Here is a 15,815-nt window from a genome sequence, read left to right as displayed (position 1 = left end):
ACCAATAAAATGGGCCAGGGCAGTTCCTTTATTAGCCAATGACCTTCCTCCATCATTTCTTTGCTTTTTTTTTTTCCAAATACACTTTTCATTACTTGGTGGAGCAGGAACACTGCCATATCAACAATGGAGATCAAATAGGATCCTTTATGTGCAGAGCAGAAATGCAGCTTGTTGGCCATTCTGAGTCCTTTGAGCGCAGGAATTTGCCTTTGTTGTTGCTGCATGGGACCATGCAGAACACAGGCTTAGAAACTCCTCGTGGACTCAAATTCACCACCAGTTCCCCATGCTTTGTTCTCTGGGCTCCACTGGGAAGGTTGGCTGTAGTTCACCCTGAGGGTGTGGTTTTGGCCTTTCAGACTGAGTTAGCCTAATTCCCCCCTCAAATATGTACTGAGCTTAGAAGCTTAGAAAAAAGTGAGATCTTACTTTAAATAGGTCTCCAAATATCTTTAGGTTGGGCAGTCACTTATGTCCGCCTTTGCTTTGTGAATAAAAAAAAACCCTGAGATGATAATTTATCCATTGCTACCTCTTTCCATTCCTATTGAGAAAGGACCTCATGGCTCAGAATAACGATATGGTGGTGCCAAATTGCTATTTCTTTGGCTGCAAATTCTCCTTGCATTCAGGGTTGAAAGTACAGAACTCTTTTTTGTTTTATAAAGCGGTACGTTGTGGGAAAAGACCAGTGTATGGTGTTTTTTTAGGGAGGACTTGAACATTTCAGCTTTTCACTTGTTCCCTGGGGTGTAGATTTGAAGGATTGTAACCTAGAGCAAAGACTTTGAAAGTTGTGGGTTAGAGGACGTAAGGTGACCTTTGCACCCTTAGAAGCAGTTCTGCATTTCTGTGTGGGGTGCAGATAAGTTCAGGCTCCTTAAAGATACCCTCATCCTGGTTTTCAGTGGACTTTTGAAATCCTACTAAGGAAGTAATTTTTTATCTAGTGTATTAATCATGGACACCTGGTAGCTCCTCTTAACTCTCAGTCTGCTCTGGAGCCATTTCACAAGGTACTTTGCAGAATAGGAGGGGCTAAGAGCTGGGGACAAATGTTTGCATATACTGTCTGCTCTTCCAGGACTAATTTGTTGACATTATACCTTTTGATTTTGTTCAGCCTGCTTTGAATTTGTGTTTGTTCAGAATTTGCCAAGAAGGTTCTATTAGTTATGGACTATATACACGCAGACTGCCAAGGCCATGGTGAATATCTCGCATGTGTGTTTGGTGGATGGTACACTCTTTGGTCACTGGTTTGTGTTTCTATCATTCCTGTGCACTAGGTGACTTGGTCTCTTTGCTCTTCTAGGTAAATATGCAGAGGACATTTTCGGAGAGATTTGTACTCAGGCGAGTGCCTTTGCCTCCCGGGTAAACTCCCTTGCTGAGCGAGTTGACCGAGTACAAGTTAAAGTCACTCAGCTGGATCCCAAGGAAGAAGAAGGTAAGGAGGCTGAGCCAGAGCTGCAGGCTCTGCTGAGCAGTGTCTGAGAATTCTGCCCCTGGTTTGTTGAAACGCAAGGAGCGAAATCAGAGAGACTGGTACAATTCTGCTTTGAGGTGACATCAGCCTAGATGGTATAAAGAGACCTTTTTAACTCTGCCACACTCCCTTTCTCCCATTCCCGAGTTCTCTTGTTCTCTAACCTCCTTTCCCTCAGTACTGTTTGCTACCTTAAAAGTATGTGGAGGATTCGTTCATCTAAAGCGAGGCCTGCGAGATCTGGCCACATAGTAAACCTTTGTGTTCCTTCATTCTGTTCAGTCGTGAAATGGCTGGGCTGCTGACAGCCTGTGGGGCTTCCCTAGAGGGGGAGGGAAAAACCTGGCTGCAGACGGCTGCAGCCAAGAAACGCAGCAGCTGAGGCCTCTCCGACTGGTGTGACTCAGGGTTTGCTCAAACAGCCTGTCGTCCATTTTCTAATGCCTTCCATCTTCTCTTAGTGTCACTACAAGGAATCAACACTCGGAAGGCCTTCAGAAGCTCTACCACCCAAGACCAGAAGCTTTTTGATAGAAATTCTCTGCCAGTGCCTGTTTTAGAAACCTATAACAGCTGTGACGCTCCCCCACCTCTCAACAATCTAAGTCCTTACAGGTAATAGCTCTCCCTTGTTGGGGGTGTCTGTGATTAAAAACACTGCATTGTCTAACATATCTAATCAGAATGTTTATATCAGAGAATCTTACTGAGCTTGGTGTCTGCCCCAGTGGTGCTTACGGCAGCAGAGATGGAGTTCCCTCGCTTGCGCTCTGAAAGTCATGCTGCATCTACGTATACGTCACGGTGCAGGCTGCAGACTTTAATTTGGTAAAAGCTAATCCATCTGGATTCCATCCAAAGAAGTTAGTTATTCCAGAAGCAAAAGGACTTGTTAGCAGGCAATTCTGCAGCATGGATTCCCAAGGGCTACATTTTAGCAGGGCTTCTACTTACTGGGAAAACTCTAGATTCCCAGATGTTTGGGCAAGTTGGTGGAAGCAGCCTCAGATGGGCTGCTCTAGGCTGGAGAGGGCCTTCCAGAGCGTGGGGAGTAGGTGGTGTCCTTCCATGTGAGCGTCAGTCCTTCATTTTGTACACCCTTTAGATATTTCTGCAAGGACCTACCTTGCTGTAGATAGACACGGGAAAAGGAAGATAGCCTTGAACATGGCTTTAAGTCCTCCCCTCTGGTGATTTGGTAATATTGTCATCATACACAGACCAACTAAACAGAAGTAGAAAGTGAATATTTATTTTGCTTGTATCCATAAATAACTTTGGAACAGGTAAAAGTAATTACAAGTAGCTGGAGGTGGATGTTGTCTGTCAGACATGGGCATACTGCAAAACAGCGTGTGTGTGTGTGTGTGTGTGTGTGTGTGTGTGTGAGAGAGAGAGAGAGAGAGAGAGAGAGAGAGAGAGAGAGACACCTCTGGTGAGTCAAGGACACTGGCCTGTTCAGAGAGCATCAGATAGGAACTTGGTAGCTTCTCATGCAGATAGAGAAGAGGCTCAGAGTATCTGCCCTTTGTTACTCTTTTTTTTTTTTTTTTTTTTTGTGGTTTTTCGAGACAGGGTTTCTCTGTGGTTTTGGAGCCTGTCCTGGAACTAGCTCTTGTAGACCAGGCTGGTCTCGAACTCACAGAGATCCGCCTGCCTCTGCCTCCTGAGTGCTGGGATTAAAGGCGCGTGCCACCACCGCCCGGCTGTTACTCTTTTTAAAAAAAAAAAAAAAGAAAATTATTTATTTATTTATTATGCATACAATATTCTGTCTGTGTGTATGTCTGCAGGCCAGAAGAGGGCACCAGACCTCATTACAGATGGTTGTGAGCCACCATGTGGTTGCTGGGAATTGAACTCAGGACCTTTGGAAGAGCAGGCAATGCTCTTAACCACTGAGCCATCTCTACAGCCCTGTCCTTTGTTACTCTTATATGAGGTCTTGCTTGCCCCTGTGGCTGCCATGTCTTAGTCTGATTGAGTTTGGATAGAGTTGTATGACAGAAAGGATTGTCATACCTCATAATACTGAAAGGGATATGATATAGCATTTGTGTGGTGGGATAGGATAAACAGATAATATTGAGATATTTCATCCTTCTGAAAACAGTATTTTCTTTTTTTAGAAACAAAATACCAGAATTAGTATCTCGTCTTAGTTATTTAGATTTAGCCTAACAGAAACAAACAGTGGTCTCTCTAACTCACAAGATTTGGTTAATAAAGAAATTATTAGTGTCAGAGCCTGGAGAGATAGCTGGAGAGATGACTTAGCAGTTAAGAGCACTGGCTGCTCTTCCAGAGGTTCTGAGTTCAATTCCCAGCAACCACATGGTGGCTCACAACCATCTACAATGAGATCTGGTGCCCTCTGCTGGCCTGCATGTATATGTGCAGGCAAAACTCTGTATTCATGATAAATAAATAAAATCTTTTAAAAAAAGAACAATTTACTGTTCTTGCACAAGACCAAGTTCAGTTCCCAGCACTGCATCAGGCAGCTCAAAATGCCTGTAACTATAGCTTCAGGGGATCTGATTCTGGCCTTTGTGGGCACCTACACATGTGTGTATACAGTCATAGAGACACGTGTACACATAAATTAAATGAAAATAAATCTCAGGCATTTTTTAAAAGGAATTATTAGTGTTTGATTTAGAACTGCATTCTGTGTATTTTGAGAAACAATTAGAATTGCCTTTAGGAGTTTTTGTTTGTTTGTATTTTATTTTATTTTTGTGACAGAATCTCCCTATGTAGTCCTGGCTGTCTTAGAACTTGTTATATACACCAGGCTGGCCTCGGAATCAGCCTTTTGTGGGTTTTTGTTGTTGTTGTTGTTGTTGTTTGTTTGGGCTTGAACTCCTGACGCATCTCTCCCTGCCTCCTGAGGGCCAGGATTATAGATGTGTACCACCAGTCCTGGATTCCAACTTTGTTTTTGTTATTGTTGTTTGTCTGTTTGTTTGGTTTGGTTTTGGTTTGGTTTTTTTGAGACAGGGTTTCTCTGTGTAGCCCTGGCTGTCCTGGAACTCACTCCGTAGACCAGGCTAGCCTTGAACTCAAGAGATCCACCTGCCTCTGCCTCCGAGTAGACCTTGTGGTTTTTAAAGAGTTGGCGATTGTGTTCAGTGGGTCCCCTTGGATTGATATTGGGCACTGAGCTGCTCTGGAAGGGAGCAAGAACTAGCAGTGTGCTCCTTATCTGTGTGTAGAGAACACAGGTTTCAGGTTGGTGGAGAAGACCTCAGTGCTTCCTACAGAGTTCTGAGGAATGGATAGGAAAGGGGAACCAGTGATAGAAATCTCCTTAGAGGTACACAGTATCCAGATATCTTTAGGGAGCTGTCTGTGACCCTGCAGATGATCAAAATAATCAGAGTTCCTGCTGCTCTAGCCTGTTCTCGCTCTGACCATGCACATTCCTATATGGGAATTGAAGGTGCGGCAAAGGTCTGTGAGGAGTTGAGGGACACCATTCGGGGCCATTGAGAATCCGTGCGGGGGAGGAGATATGCAATCAATGTGAATGGTTTCATGGTTCCGTAGTAAAAACTGCTAACTGGTTGGTGTTGGAATATTGGATTCGGGTGGGAGCTCATCTTTCTACTGACAGCTACTTGTCTTCGTTTCTATCCAGGGATGATGGAAAAGAGGCACTCAAATTCTACACCAACCCTTCCTACTTCTTTGATCTTTGGAAGGAGAAGATGCTGCAGGACACCAAGGATATCATGAAAGAGAAGAGAAAGCATAGGGTGAGGGGAAAGGGGCCTCTGTTCTACACATCAGTAGGCACGATTGTGGAGGGGGGATGAAAAGGAAGCCAGTCTTATGTGAAGTAATTCCAAGTGGCTGCTTGCTTGGATGCCAGGTAAAACTCTTAAAAAAGAAAAAGAATGTGTCCACACCAAACACCACCAGGATGAGAAAGTATAAATCACACCAAAAATGTGCTCGTTCCCCTGGTACTATTAACAATTGAGTATATTTGAGCTGAGTTTCAGAAATTGACTTTTCTATTCATCATTTATTTTTCCTGCAATTTGCACCTGACTCTGCTGGACACTCTGCTAGCCTGGTCCCATCCCTGCCGGTTTTGCAGCTCATTTCTCAGTGACAAGCCCCAGGTTCTGCAATATTTGGTTTACAGCAGAAGATTAACCTCTTCACTACTGTGTGGGTGAAGCCAGGGGCTGCCTGGTTTGTAGAGATGCTTCTCTCTCTTTAGGCTCCTGGTGCTTTGTGACCTGCCAGCACTGACCTCACAATCCCATTAGCATGGCTGTCAGCAGGCCCGAGAGAGTACTGGAGGCTAGTGCAGCTGCAGGAGCTGGAAAATCCTTCATTGGTTTTAGTTTTGTTTTGTTTTTTAACTGTTTCCTTCTCTCTGCCCCAGATCTCTAGAGCGGTCAATCCTCGTCCCTTGACTGACCTTTGTGGCACAGCAAATAACAAATAAGTGTTTACTAGAGTGCCTAACGAGGTGGGGCAGCTACCGGAGAGGTGGCTGGCTAGCCCTCCTTTCTGCTCGGGGTTCCTGTGTGTGAAACTGAGCAAATGTTTTGCCTGGGAGGTGGTTTGAATTAGACGGCCTCAGGTCACTGCAAACCTGGTAATTCTGTAAATTCTGCTGTTATCATGTATTGTCTAGGCAAATCATCTCATGAGTGTGTCCACGGAGATGGGTAGAATTTTAATGAAGCCCTTTAGAAAGTGTTTTACAAAGGCTTTCTGTCCTTTTTCATTATAGAAAGAAAAGAAAGATAATCCGAATAGAGGGAATGTAAACCCACGCAAAATCAAGACACGTAAGGAAGAGTGGGAGAAAATGAAGATGGGACAAGAATTTGTCGAATCCAAAGAAAAACTGGGACCTTCTGGGTAGGTGATGGGTTTTCTGTTTTGTTTTGGTTTTGTTTTTGTTTTTTCGAGACAGACTTTCTCTGAGTAACAGCTTTGGCTGTCCTGGAACTAGCTCTTGTAGACCAGGCTGGCCTTGAACTCACAGAGATCTGCCCACCTCTACCTCCGAGTGCTGAGATTAAAGGTGTGTGCCACCACAGCCTGGCAGGATACCTTCCACACCCTTTAGGCCAATAGCTTGATGAAATTTCTAAGTAAGGCAAGAGACTCAGTGATTCAGATGAGGTGACTAAAGTGGGCTGTAAGGGAAGGCCCATGCTTTAGTGCTGTTATTCTGCCGGAAACCAGTATACCTAAGGCCTCAGAGGGAAGATTGAAAGAGCAGGAAAAATGGTCTTGGAAGTCCTTTGCTTCCAGAGCACACAAGAAGGTTGTGCTGAAGAGTTGAGTACGGGAGTGGCGGGGGTAGGTAAGCTGTGCTCGTTACCAAAACAGATTTTCAGCCGGTTTTTGTCAGTCTTGGGAGAGAGGCTAGCCAAAGGGACTGAACGCAGACCTCAGAGTCAGTGCGGGAAAGGTTGCTGGGTTACTGTGGAAGCTATGTATGTCTGTGGGAAGTGGGGGATGTCGTCCTGACCCATTTCCCAATACCAAATCACACTGGAGGTTTAAAGGGGAGAATGGATTTAAAGCTTGGTTTGATGCTTATCCTGATGTCTGACCCCTGTGACATTCAAAGCCAAGTCACCATGACTGCTTGGCATGAGTGTCACCCTGGCTTTTCCTTTAAAGTCATTGCATTCTGACTGTCAAAGAACCATGCCAGCCCATACTGGGTGTTGAGGAGTGATAAAAAGAAAGAGTTGAGTTGTTCTTGCTTTTAGGAATAACTCTACCATGAAAATCTTGACTTTTAAAAATCTTGACACTTGTGACACTTATTCTTCCTGGATTCAGAGATTTGTTTTATAAGCATGATGAAGACAGTGAGAGGAAAAATGACCTTTCTACAGAGAAACCAGTACTGAGGGTGCCTTCACTGATCTCACCACTCAGTAAGAGGCCGTTTTGTTCCCCAGTCCCACCCCATTCTGACAGTCACACAGCGTAGGATTACTGACTCTGAGGCCATAATGCCAACTGTCAAAAATGTGTGTCTCCCAATCTGGTGTACGGAGCTAGTTCCAGGACAGCCAGGACTGTGACAAAGAAACTGTCTCAAAGAACAAAACAAAACAAAAAAAAATGTTTCCTTTTGAGACTTCCTATTATCCAAGAGGTTTAGAATTGGCTGTTTGGCCGCTCTGTAAGAGCATGCTTGTGGGTGAAGTTGTCAAAGAAATGTGCCCAGGTTTGGGGGTTTTCACAGTAGAGCATCGTCCACCTTAATTAAAGCCCTACAACTCTTCCTGGGACCTGTTGATAAGCTCTGTAGAGCTCAGCAGTGCTGGAAAGGAGAGGAAGAGAAGGCAGAGCGGCCAGCTTTGCTAGCTGGTGCCCAGTGTACTTATGCTAATACGCAGGCTTCTTGCTTGGTGTGTCCATGCTTGTATGAAGTTTTGATGTTTGTCCAGAGCCAACTCGTCCAGGGCCCAGCACTCAGAGAAATGGATTTTCGTGCAGCTAGCTCTAGCACCCTGCGTAAGCAGCCACTCGTCATGTGCTACCACATGGCAACCTGCATTCATCTTTGATTTGATTTTGCAATCAAATGCGTCCTTAGCCTTTGAACACTCCATGTACTTGCCTGCTTCAAAATCAGGCTGCATGCCAGTCACGTGTTTGCAGCTAACCTCTAGAACTTGGCTTCATTCTTTGCCTTAAGGTTTTGGGATTCAGGTTTAGCTGTTCCTAATATTTGGGAGAGCATTTAAAAGAACTGCTGGGTTTGATCTATCTCTCTATATATATTATATATTTATATACATATACACACATATATATGTATGTATGCATGTACATGTATATACACAGAGAGATAGCGAAATAGAGAGACAAAGTCTCATTTGTGACCCTGGCTGGCGTGGAACTTGGTGTGTCTACCGCACTGGCCTCATAATCACAGAGGTCACCTGTCTTTGCCTCCACAGTGCTGGACCTAAAGGCTGCCACACCTAGCCTAAAGTATAATTTTGGTGTAACAGGAAATACATGGAGAATCTCCCTAATAACTTTTTGTTGTTGTTGTGTTATTGGGTTTTTTTGTTTGTTTGAGACAGGGTTCCTCTGTCCTGGAACTCGCTCTGTAGACCAGGTGATTAAAGGCATGTGCATGCGCTACCACTGCCTGGCTCCTCCCTTAATAACTTTTGTGTTAAATGTATTTATGTGGTATCTTTTAGTAAGAAAAGAGAGGACTGGAGAGATGGCTTCAGTGGTTAAGAGCACTGACTGACTGCTCTTCCAGAGGTCCTGAGTTCAATTTCCAGCAACCACATGGTGGCTCACAACCATCTGTAATGAAATCTGGTGCCCTCTTCTGGCCTGCAGGCAAAACAAAACAAAACAAAACAAAACTGTATACATAATAAATCTAAAAAAAAAAAAAAAAAAAAGAGGGTTACTCAGGCTCTGTGTTTGATGCTTTGGATGGAAATAGACTCTAAACAACCACTCTGACATTGGTTATGTTATCAGATACTCATCCACCTTGGTCTACCAGAATGGCAGCATTGGCTCTGTTGAAAATGTGGATACAGGGAGCTACCCACCACCACCACAATCAGACTCCACCTCCTCACCTTCTCCTTCCTTCTCTGAAGACAACTTGCCTCCCCCACCAGCAGAATTCAGGTAAATGGCAGAACCTTTGCATCCATCCTGGATAGTAGAACACTCAAGAACAAAGTGGAGAGTTCAGAGTCTAGGCCAGGACCACTAGGGTGACTTGAGGCAAGCGTGTGTAAGATAATAGGAATATCATTTGTCAACTGTTAGCAGTGTTGTTGTTACCTCGCGGACAGGAGTGATGACTTTTCTTTTTTTTTTTTCTTTATTATTTCAAGACAAGGTTTCTCTGTGTAACCCCTGTTGTTCTGGAACTCATTTTATAGACCAGGCTGACCTCAAAGTCGCAGAGATCTTCCTGCTTCTGCCTCCCAAGTGCTAGGAGTAAAGGCGTGCCCCCGCCCCCACACATCAGCTTTGATGAAATAGCAGGATGGGGGACCTCGTAGACCTTTATCTCACTTCTGTCAGCCCAGCAGAATTCAAGGCTAGCCTGGACTACATATCGCAGGGGAAGGGAAACACGACTAAGCGACCTGCAGCCTGTCCCTTCGCTTGTTTGTTTGCTGGTGTCTTACAAAGGATTGCCCATGTGGCTAGATGGTCTGAGGGTCCTTTAGGCTCCTCTGTTCTCTTAGGTCTTTTTCTTCCCTATGCCTGAGAACTAGGTCTGCACAGGTGCTATTTTTTCCCTGGATTCTGCATAATTTGTGGCTGGATATGTGAAGGATCAGATGGAGACCTCAAACAGTGCTGGCCTCTTCCTCTTTCCCCGTTCTGGGCCCTCACATTACTAAAATCCAAGTCTTCTCCCTCCAAAGGCATAATTTTCTTTCTGGGTTTTTTGGTTTGTTTTTTTTTTTTTTTTCCCTGACACAGGGGTTCTCTGGGTAACAGCTCTGGCTGTCCTGGAACCTGCTCTGTAGACCTGGCTGGCCTCAAACTCAAAGGACAGAGATTCACCTGCCTCTGGGATTAAGGGCTTGAGTCAGCATTCCTGGTAGTGTGGTGGTATGTGCTTTAATCCCAGCATTCAGGAGGCAGAGATCTCTCTCAATTTGAGGCCAACCTGGTCTACATAGCAAGTTTTAGGCCAGCCAGAGATAACATACATAGTGAGACGCTGTTCCAAATAAACAAAACCCATAATTTTAGCACATGGAAGGCCAAGACAGAAGATTGTCGTGTGTTCTAGGCCAGCCTGGACTACATAATATCCTACCTCCATTTGGCCAGCTTCAAATAGATTTTTGCACCCACCAAATCCAATGAGTATTCAGAGCCTAAGAAACAGAACCCAGAAGACGGATAGGGCTTGAATTTTTTTGTTTGGTTGGTTTTTGTTTGTTTTTGTTTTTCTAGACGAGGTTTCGCTGTGTAGTCCTGGCTGTCCTGGAATTCATTCTGCAGTCCAGGCTGGCCTTGAATTCAGATTCTCTGTCCCCCAAGTGCGTGGATTAAAGATGTGCACTCCCACCGCCCAGCTTTGAATTTTTGTTCTAGCTCTTTCCTGTATGTATTTAGGTCTAGCTCTAGGCGTAAACTGGCAACCACCCATGGGCCCCTCTCTCTAAGAGGGTTCAGAATGGAGCCATCTCCTGGAAGGCTAGGGCCAAAGGGACCTAAGAGATGTCCATTGGCCCTACCTGCCAGGGCAGCCCTCTGATAATCTGCTTCAGTTTCTAGAAAGTTCTTTCCCCACAGAGCTGTTCCTTTCCCTCTGTTTGAGCCACAGTAAAATGAGAGAGTCAGCTAAGGAGGGCCTGAGCTTATAGATAGGCCTGCCTCTGGGCAGGTTGGCGTCGTGAGTGATGGTGAGTCTTGTCTCCTTGGCCTTTTAGCTACCCTGCAGACAACCAAAGAGGATCTGTCTTGGCTGGACCCAAAAGAACCAGCGTGGTCAGCCCAAGCCATCCACCCCCAGCTCCTCCTCTGAGCTCTCCACCAGGCCCCAAACCTGGCTTTTCTCCACCACCTGCTCCTCCACCTCCACCTCCAATGGGTGTGCCGCCTCCACTACCACCTATAGGATTTGGGTCTCCTGGGACCCCTCCGCCACCATCACCTCCATCTTTTCCACCTCACCCTGATTTCGCTGCCCCTCCGCCACCTCCCCCGCCACCAGCAACTGACTACCCAATGCCACCACCTCCCTTGTCCCAACCAGCTGGAGGTGCTCCTCCCCCTCCTCCTCCCCCTCCCCCTCCAGGGCCCCCACCTCTCCCCTTTAGTGGTGCTGATGCCCAGCCTGCTGCACCACCACCACCTCTTTCCGATGCCACCAAGCCCAAGTCCTCTTTGCCTGCTGTGAGTGATGCGCGTAGTGACCTGCTTTCCGCCATCCGCCAAGGTAAATCCCGGTGGTGGGTCTGAGGATGCGCACCCTTTCTGAAGCTGGATGGGGTACAGGATCTTTCCTGAACAGCTGAGCGATTGGGACCTTGGAAGTGAGGGTGGGGCTTCCCTAAGATAGTGAGACTGAGAGTTCTTTCTACATTTGTTGAACTTGAATTATTTTTAAGCTGGGACCCTGGAATTCCTTGAAATGAGCATGTTGAGTGTGTTTATGTACATGCTTTTTCTTGGGGGAAGATCCCCAGAAGAAAATGAATCACTGTCCCTGTGGGTGACTTTTCAGCCACTCAGCTGCAGCCGTCTTCTCTGCCCCACTGTCTTTGTCCTTCTTCCCTCTTTCTCCTTCTCTTTGAGGCCGGAGTTGGTCCCAAGGGTTTGGTGTGGTTTGTCCTGTTGGTGGCCCTCTGAGCCCTGCTGTAGCTAGGGACTTTGAGCAGTCAGAGCATTTGCCTGACGGGGTAGGGTGGTCATCCACCTTCAGAAGCCTGGTGAGAAAAGGAACATGTCCGCAGCCAGGGTGTGGATTTCCTGAACCCTGTCTTTCTGTTCTTTACAGTCCTGTCCTGATCATTGGGCCTTACTCAGACTCATTCATGAGGATTTCTAGGCTAGGGCTGTGATTTTTAACTCTGCTCCCTCTCCCACCAGGCTTTCAGCTTCGAAAGGTTGAAGAGCAAAGGGAACAAGAGAAGCGTGATGTGGTGGGCAATGATGTGGCCACCATCCTGTCACGTCGGATTGCTGTTGAGTACAGCGACTCAGAAGACGATTCCTCTGAATTTGATGAAGACGACTGGTCGGATTAACTTTCTGCCTGCTGCCCACATTCCTTTTTCTGTCCTTTCTACCTGCCTTCTTGATGTCATAACAGTCTCATGGGGGAGCAGAGGAGGACGGAGAATTGCAAGGGCCAAAGCCTTCCCTGGAGCAACCAAAGATCTAGCCAAGTGCTTTCTCTATGTACGCCTTCCCCTCTTGCTTGGCGTGGACTCCTAAGGGTCCATAGCTGAGCTGACCCCTCTTCTCCTCAAGTGACTGTTAACTATTGAAAGGAAGGAAAGCCCTACAACAGATCCCTTTGGTTGGGTTTCAACTGGAGATAGTGCCTTCTCCTAAGAACCCTTTTAACCCATGACCTTCCTCAGAACCCTTCCATTTGGCTACTTGAGATAATGCTGCCTCCTGGTCTTAAAGCGATAGGTACAGCCTGTGTGGACACACCTGGTCCCTTTTCTATACCTGAGAGTATAGGGCAGGCCACGTGCCCTGGCAACTAGACTGTCACCCCTCCCCCACCCCACACTCAGCCCTCTGCAGCAGGTGGGGCTGCTTCTGTTCAGCCTTGTCTGGATGCCTTTGTTCCAGAAGGCATCAGGCCCCTAAAGAATGTCTCGCTCCTTTGCCCAGAAGTGATGCCTTCCTGGAGGCTGGGCTGCTGCCTTCCTCCCATGCTCCTTAGTGAGCGTGGTGTTCAGGTGTCCTTTGCATGCCCCTTCCTCACCCCATGTGCCTTTAGACTGCACAGCCCAGTTTTAACCTCTGATATTCATGACCAAACTAGCCCTGACACACAGGGACCTGGGCCTCTGCTGACTGTCAGGAGCACCGCAGGACTGGAAGAGAATGGAATACCTTGGCTCCTACCCTCTCAAGGTCACACAGATAGTGATAGAGCAGAGCCCAGGCTTCCTGTTTCCAAGTCACCTGTGTTTTCTGGGACCAAATAATGAGCACCTGCTGGAGTGTGGGCAAAGCAACCCTGGCTCCATTCTACTCCAGACCTCCCGAATCAGTGCTCACAGTCTGTGCCAGCCCCACTAGTACAACTTTGACACTCACAGCCTCTCTTGTAACCGTTTATTTCCCCCTCTATCTCCAGCCAGTTGTGTGGCATAGGAGCTGTGCTGGGGAACCAGAGTAGAGAGGAGGAGTGGGGCGGCCAGCCTTAGCAGGTGCTGCCGCTCCCTTCCCCTTTTGTTTCCCCAGTTTAAGCATAGGTTCTGCCAGCTGTAGAAACTTCAGTCCCTCAGGCTGGCAGCCGCAGCAGGTACCTGCCTGGGGGGGGGGGGGGGGGCCTGGCAGCCATGAAGGCTGAAAGGCAGGAGAACAGGGGTCTTCTTCCTGCCTCCCGCCTCACTGCATGGTGATGTTGACGCCCCGTATACCCCCCTTCCCAGAACTAATACGCAGGTGCTATTATTCAGGAAAACACTGGACAGCTCTGGCCAACAGCAAGCTTTCTTCTCTCTGCCCCAACTATTGTGCGGCTCTTGTGCTGAAATCGCCTTCTCTGGCTTCAGAACCTGAAACAAAGAGAAACAGGAGCTGTCCCTACCCAGCACAGCAAATGGTTGTAGTAATTGCCAAAGCCCTCATAAACCCCTCTGGCTTGAGGAGAGTGCAATCACGGGCATTGCTGGCTGCACTTGCTGAGGACCTCCCTTCTGCCTCCTTTCTTGAACTCTGAGGTGGTGAGCGTGCAGGTGCCAGCAGGCCCCCCTGCTGTGGCTACTCCAGGGTGCCCTGTCTGTCCCTGTCCCCTCCCCCAGCCAGTGTCTGGCACAGGGCTTGGCACTCCATGCTGCGCATGTTTCCCACCCTGTGTCTTTCATCAGAACCTTAAAATGGCTGTTGACCCCGCTGCAGCCCAGCAGGGGCCCGAGAGGCAGGGGAGGGCAGTGGTCCTTCCAGATAGAAGTCCTGGGGCCCGGCCAGAGCAGGGCTTGTGCCTAATGGTTTTGACTAAATTACTCCCTCCTCCTGCTCTCCGGGAAAGGGGAGCCAGAGCCACTCAGTATGGTTCTGTTCCGACCTTGAAGGGGCGGTATTGGCCTGGCTTCTGGAATGGACAGAGTCCACCAGGAAAGACTGGGGGCGGGAGGAGATGGGGAGGGGCCCTGTCTGCGGAAGGTAGGATTAGATCATTAGCTCAGTGACCTCCTAGGGTTTCGATGTGCTGTGTTCTCATCCTACAGCTGGTTTGGTAATGATCTGCAAGTCCCGGAGAGCAACAGCACAGCTCTGCCTGACGCTCTCATTAAAATCCATGCAGCCAAGCTCTGCGCTTTGTAGCAGCCGGCCTTGCGGAGCCTCCTTGGCTTGGGGGGCTGGGGACCCAGTCAGCTGAGAAGTCCTCTAGGCTCTACTTAGGCGTATGTCTACAGAAAAATTAAAACATGCTTCTTTAAACCCAGAGCCCTTTCAAATAAGAAAGGACCCAGTGCAGATAGGTGTGTTCATGCAATCCTGCAATTGTGGAATACAATTTGCTGATTATTTAAGCTGGGCTGCGGCTGGTAAGCATGTAAAGCAGTGTCCCATAAGGACTGTCAGTGCTGAAGCCAGGGAGCCACCTCCCTTCCTGGTCTGCCTGGCCCAGGGGGCCTGCCCCCATTCCTGGGGCCCGGCAGTGTCAGAAGTGACTTGTGGCTTTGCCTTGGTCCTGAGATGATTTCATTCCGGCGGGGAGGGGGTCCCTTGGAGGCTCAGAGCAGCTGGCCCAAGCTCCAGCTCGCCTCCATTGGAAGCTCGAGCGCCCTCAGAAACGACCCTGGCCAATGTCACCGCAGAGCTGGGGCAGTGCTGTCAGGGCTAATGTGAAATCTCTTCCCGTGGCGCCGATGCTCCGACTGTGCAGCGCCAGCTTGGACAGATTGAGGTCTCTGTGGCTTTGGTGACCCTGCTTAAGCATTCCCACCGTGTCCCTGCTCTGCACTAGGACTACCTCCTGCTGCAGCCCCTTACTTGACCCCAGGGCCTGGGGAGGGAGGCAATGTGCCAGGGCCAGGCGCTCCAATTCAGAAGACATGTCAGCCCTCTTGGGGCAGCAAGCTTCGAGCCTGGCCAGTGCCCATCCGACCTGGGACCAAGTGTCGCCCAGGAAGTGCCTTCTGTGCTTCCCGCCATGTCCACTTGAATAGGGCCTCGGCGAAGGCCAGGAACGGTTTTTTTACTGAACTTTGCTCAGTTAATTCACTTGAGAAACTAACCAATTTTACTTTCTGCCTAGAACAATGTACACATAGGAGAGAAAGCTGTCATGCTCCCAAAGTGCCTTGTTTTCTCTGATATAAATATATTTATAAGGACATACTCCAATAGGTTCTTGGGTGTGTTTCCCACATCAAGATTTTGTGAGCTAATATATAGTGGGGATCTGTCTGAACATAGACCCCTTTCCCCTAAAGCTAGGGAAGGGGATCTGAGAGGTGGAATAAAGCCACCGTCACAGTGGCGAAAGAGCACTGCTGGTGCACGCCTTTCATCCCAGCACTTGGGAGGCAGAGGCAGGCAGGCCTGTGAGTTCAAGCCCAGTGTGGTCTACAGAGCGAGTTCCATGACAGCCAGGACTGTTGTTACACAGGGAAGCCCT

At 47.9% G+C, this 15,815-nt stretch overlaps 1 protein-coding gene across 2 annotated transcripts in view; it reads left to right on the top strand.

The window, feature by feature from the left end:
* Nucleotides 1-15,815, top strand: part of Wasf2 (WASP family member 2) — a 71,809-nt gene extending 55,994 nt beyond the window's left edge. For both annotated transcript variants that reach the window (XM_041651871.1, XM_041651870.1), the window contains exons 3-9: nt 1,319-1,453; nt 1,954-2,107; nt 5,136-5,253; nt 6,249-6,379; nt 8,999-9,154; nt 10,930-11,438; nt 12,092-15,815. In XM_041651871.1, the coding sequence (XP_041507805.1) occupies nt 1,319-1,453; nt 1,954-2,107; nt 5,136-5,253; nt 6,249-6,379; nt 8,999-9,154; nt 10,930-11,438; nt 12,092-12,249 (1,361 nt within the window). In that variant the 3' untranslated portion in view covers nt 12,250-15,815. The remainder of the gene's footprint in view (nt 1-1,318; nt 1,454-1,953; nt 2,108-5,135; nt 5,254-6,248; nt 6,380-8,998; nt 9,155-10,929; nt 11,439-12,091) is intronic.

Source organism: Microtus oregoni, unplaced genomic scaffold (genome assembly GCF_018167655.1).
Source record: "Microtus oregoni isolate MIOR12 unplaced genomic scaffold, Mior012 000005F_ref0000423, whole genome shotgun sequence".
NCBI classification, from domain to species: Eukaryota; Metazoa; Chordata; class Mammalia; order Rodentia; family Cricetidae; genus Microtus; species Microtus oregoni.
This window is presented reverse-complemented; position numbering and strand designations above follow the sequence as displayed.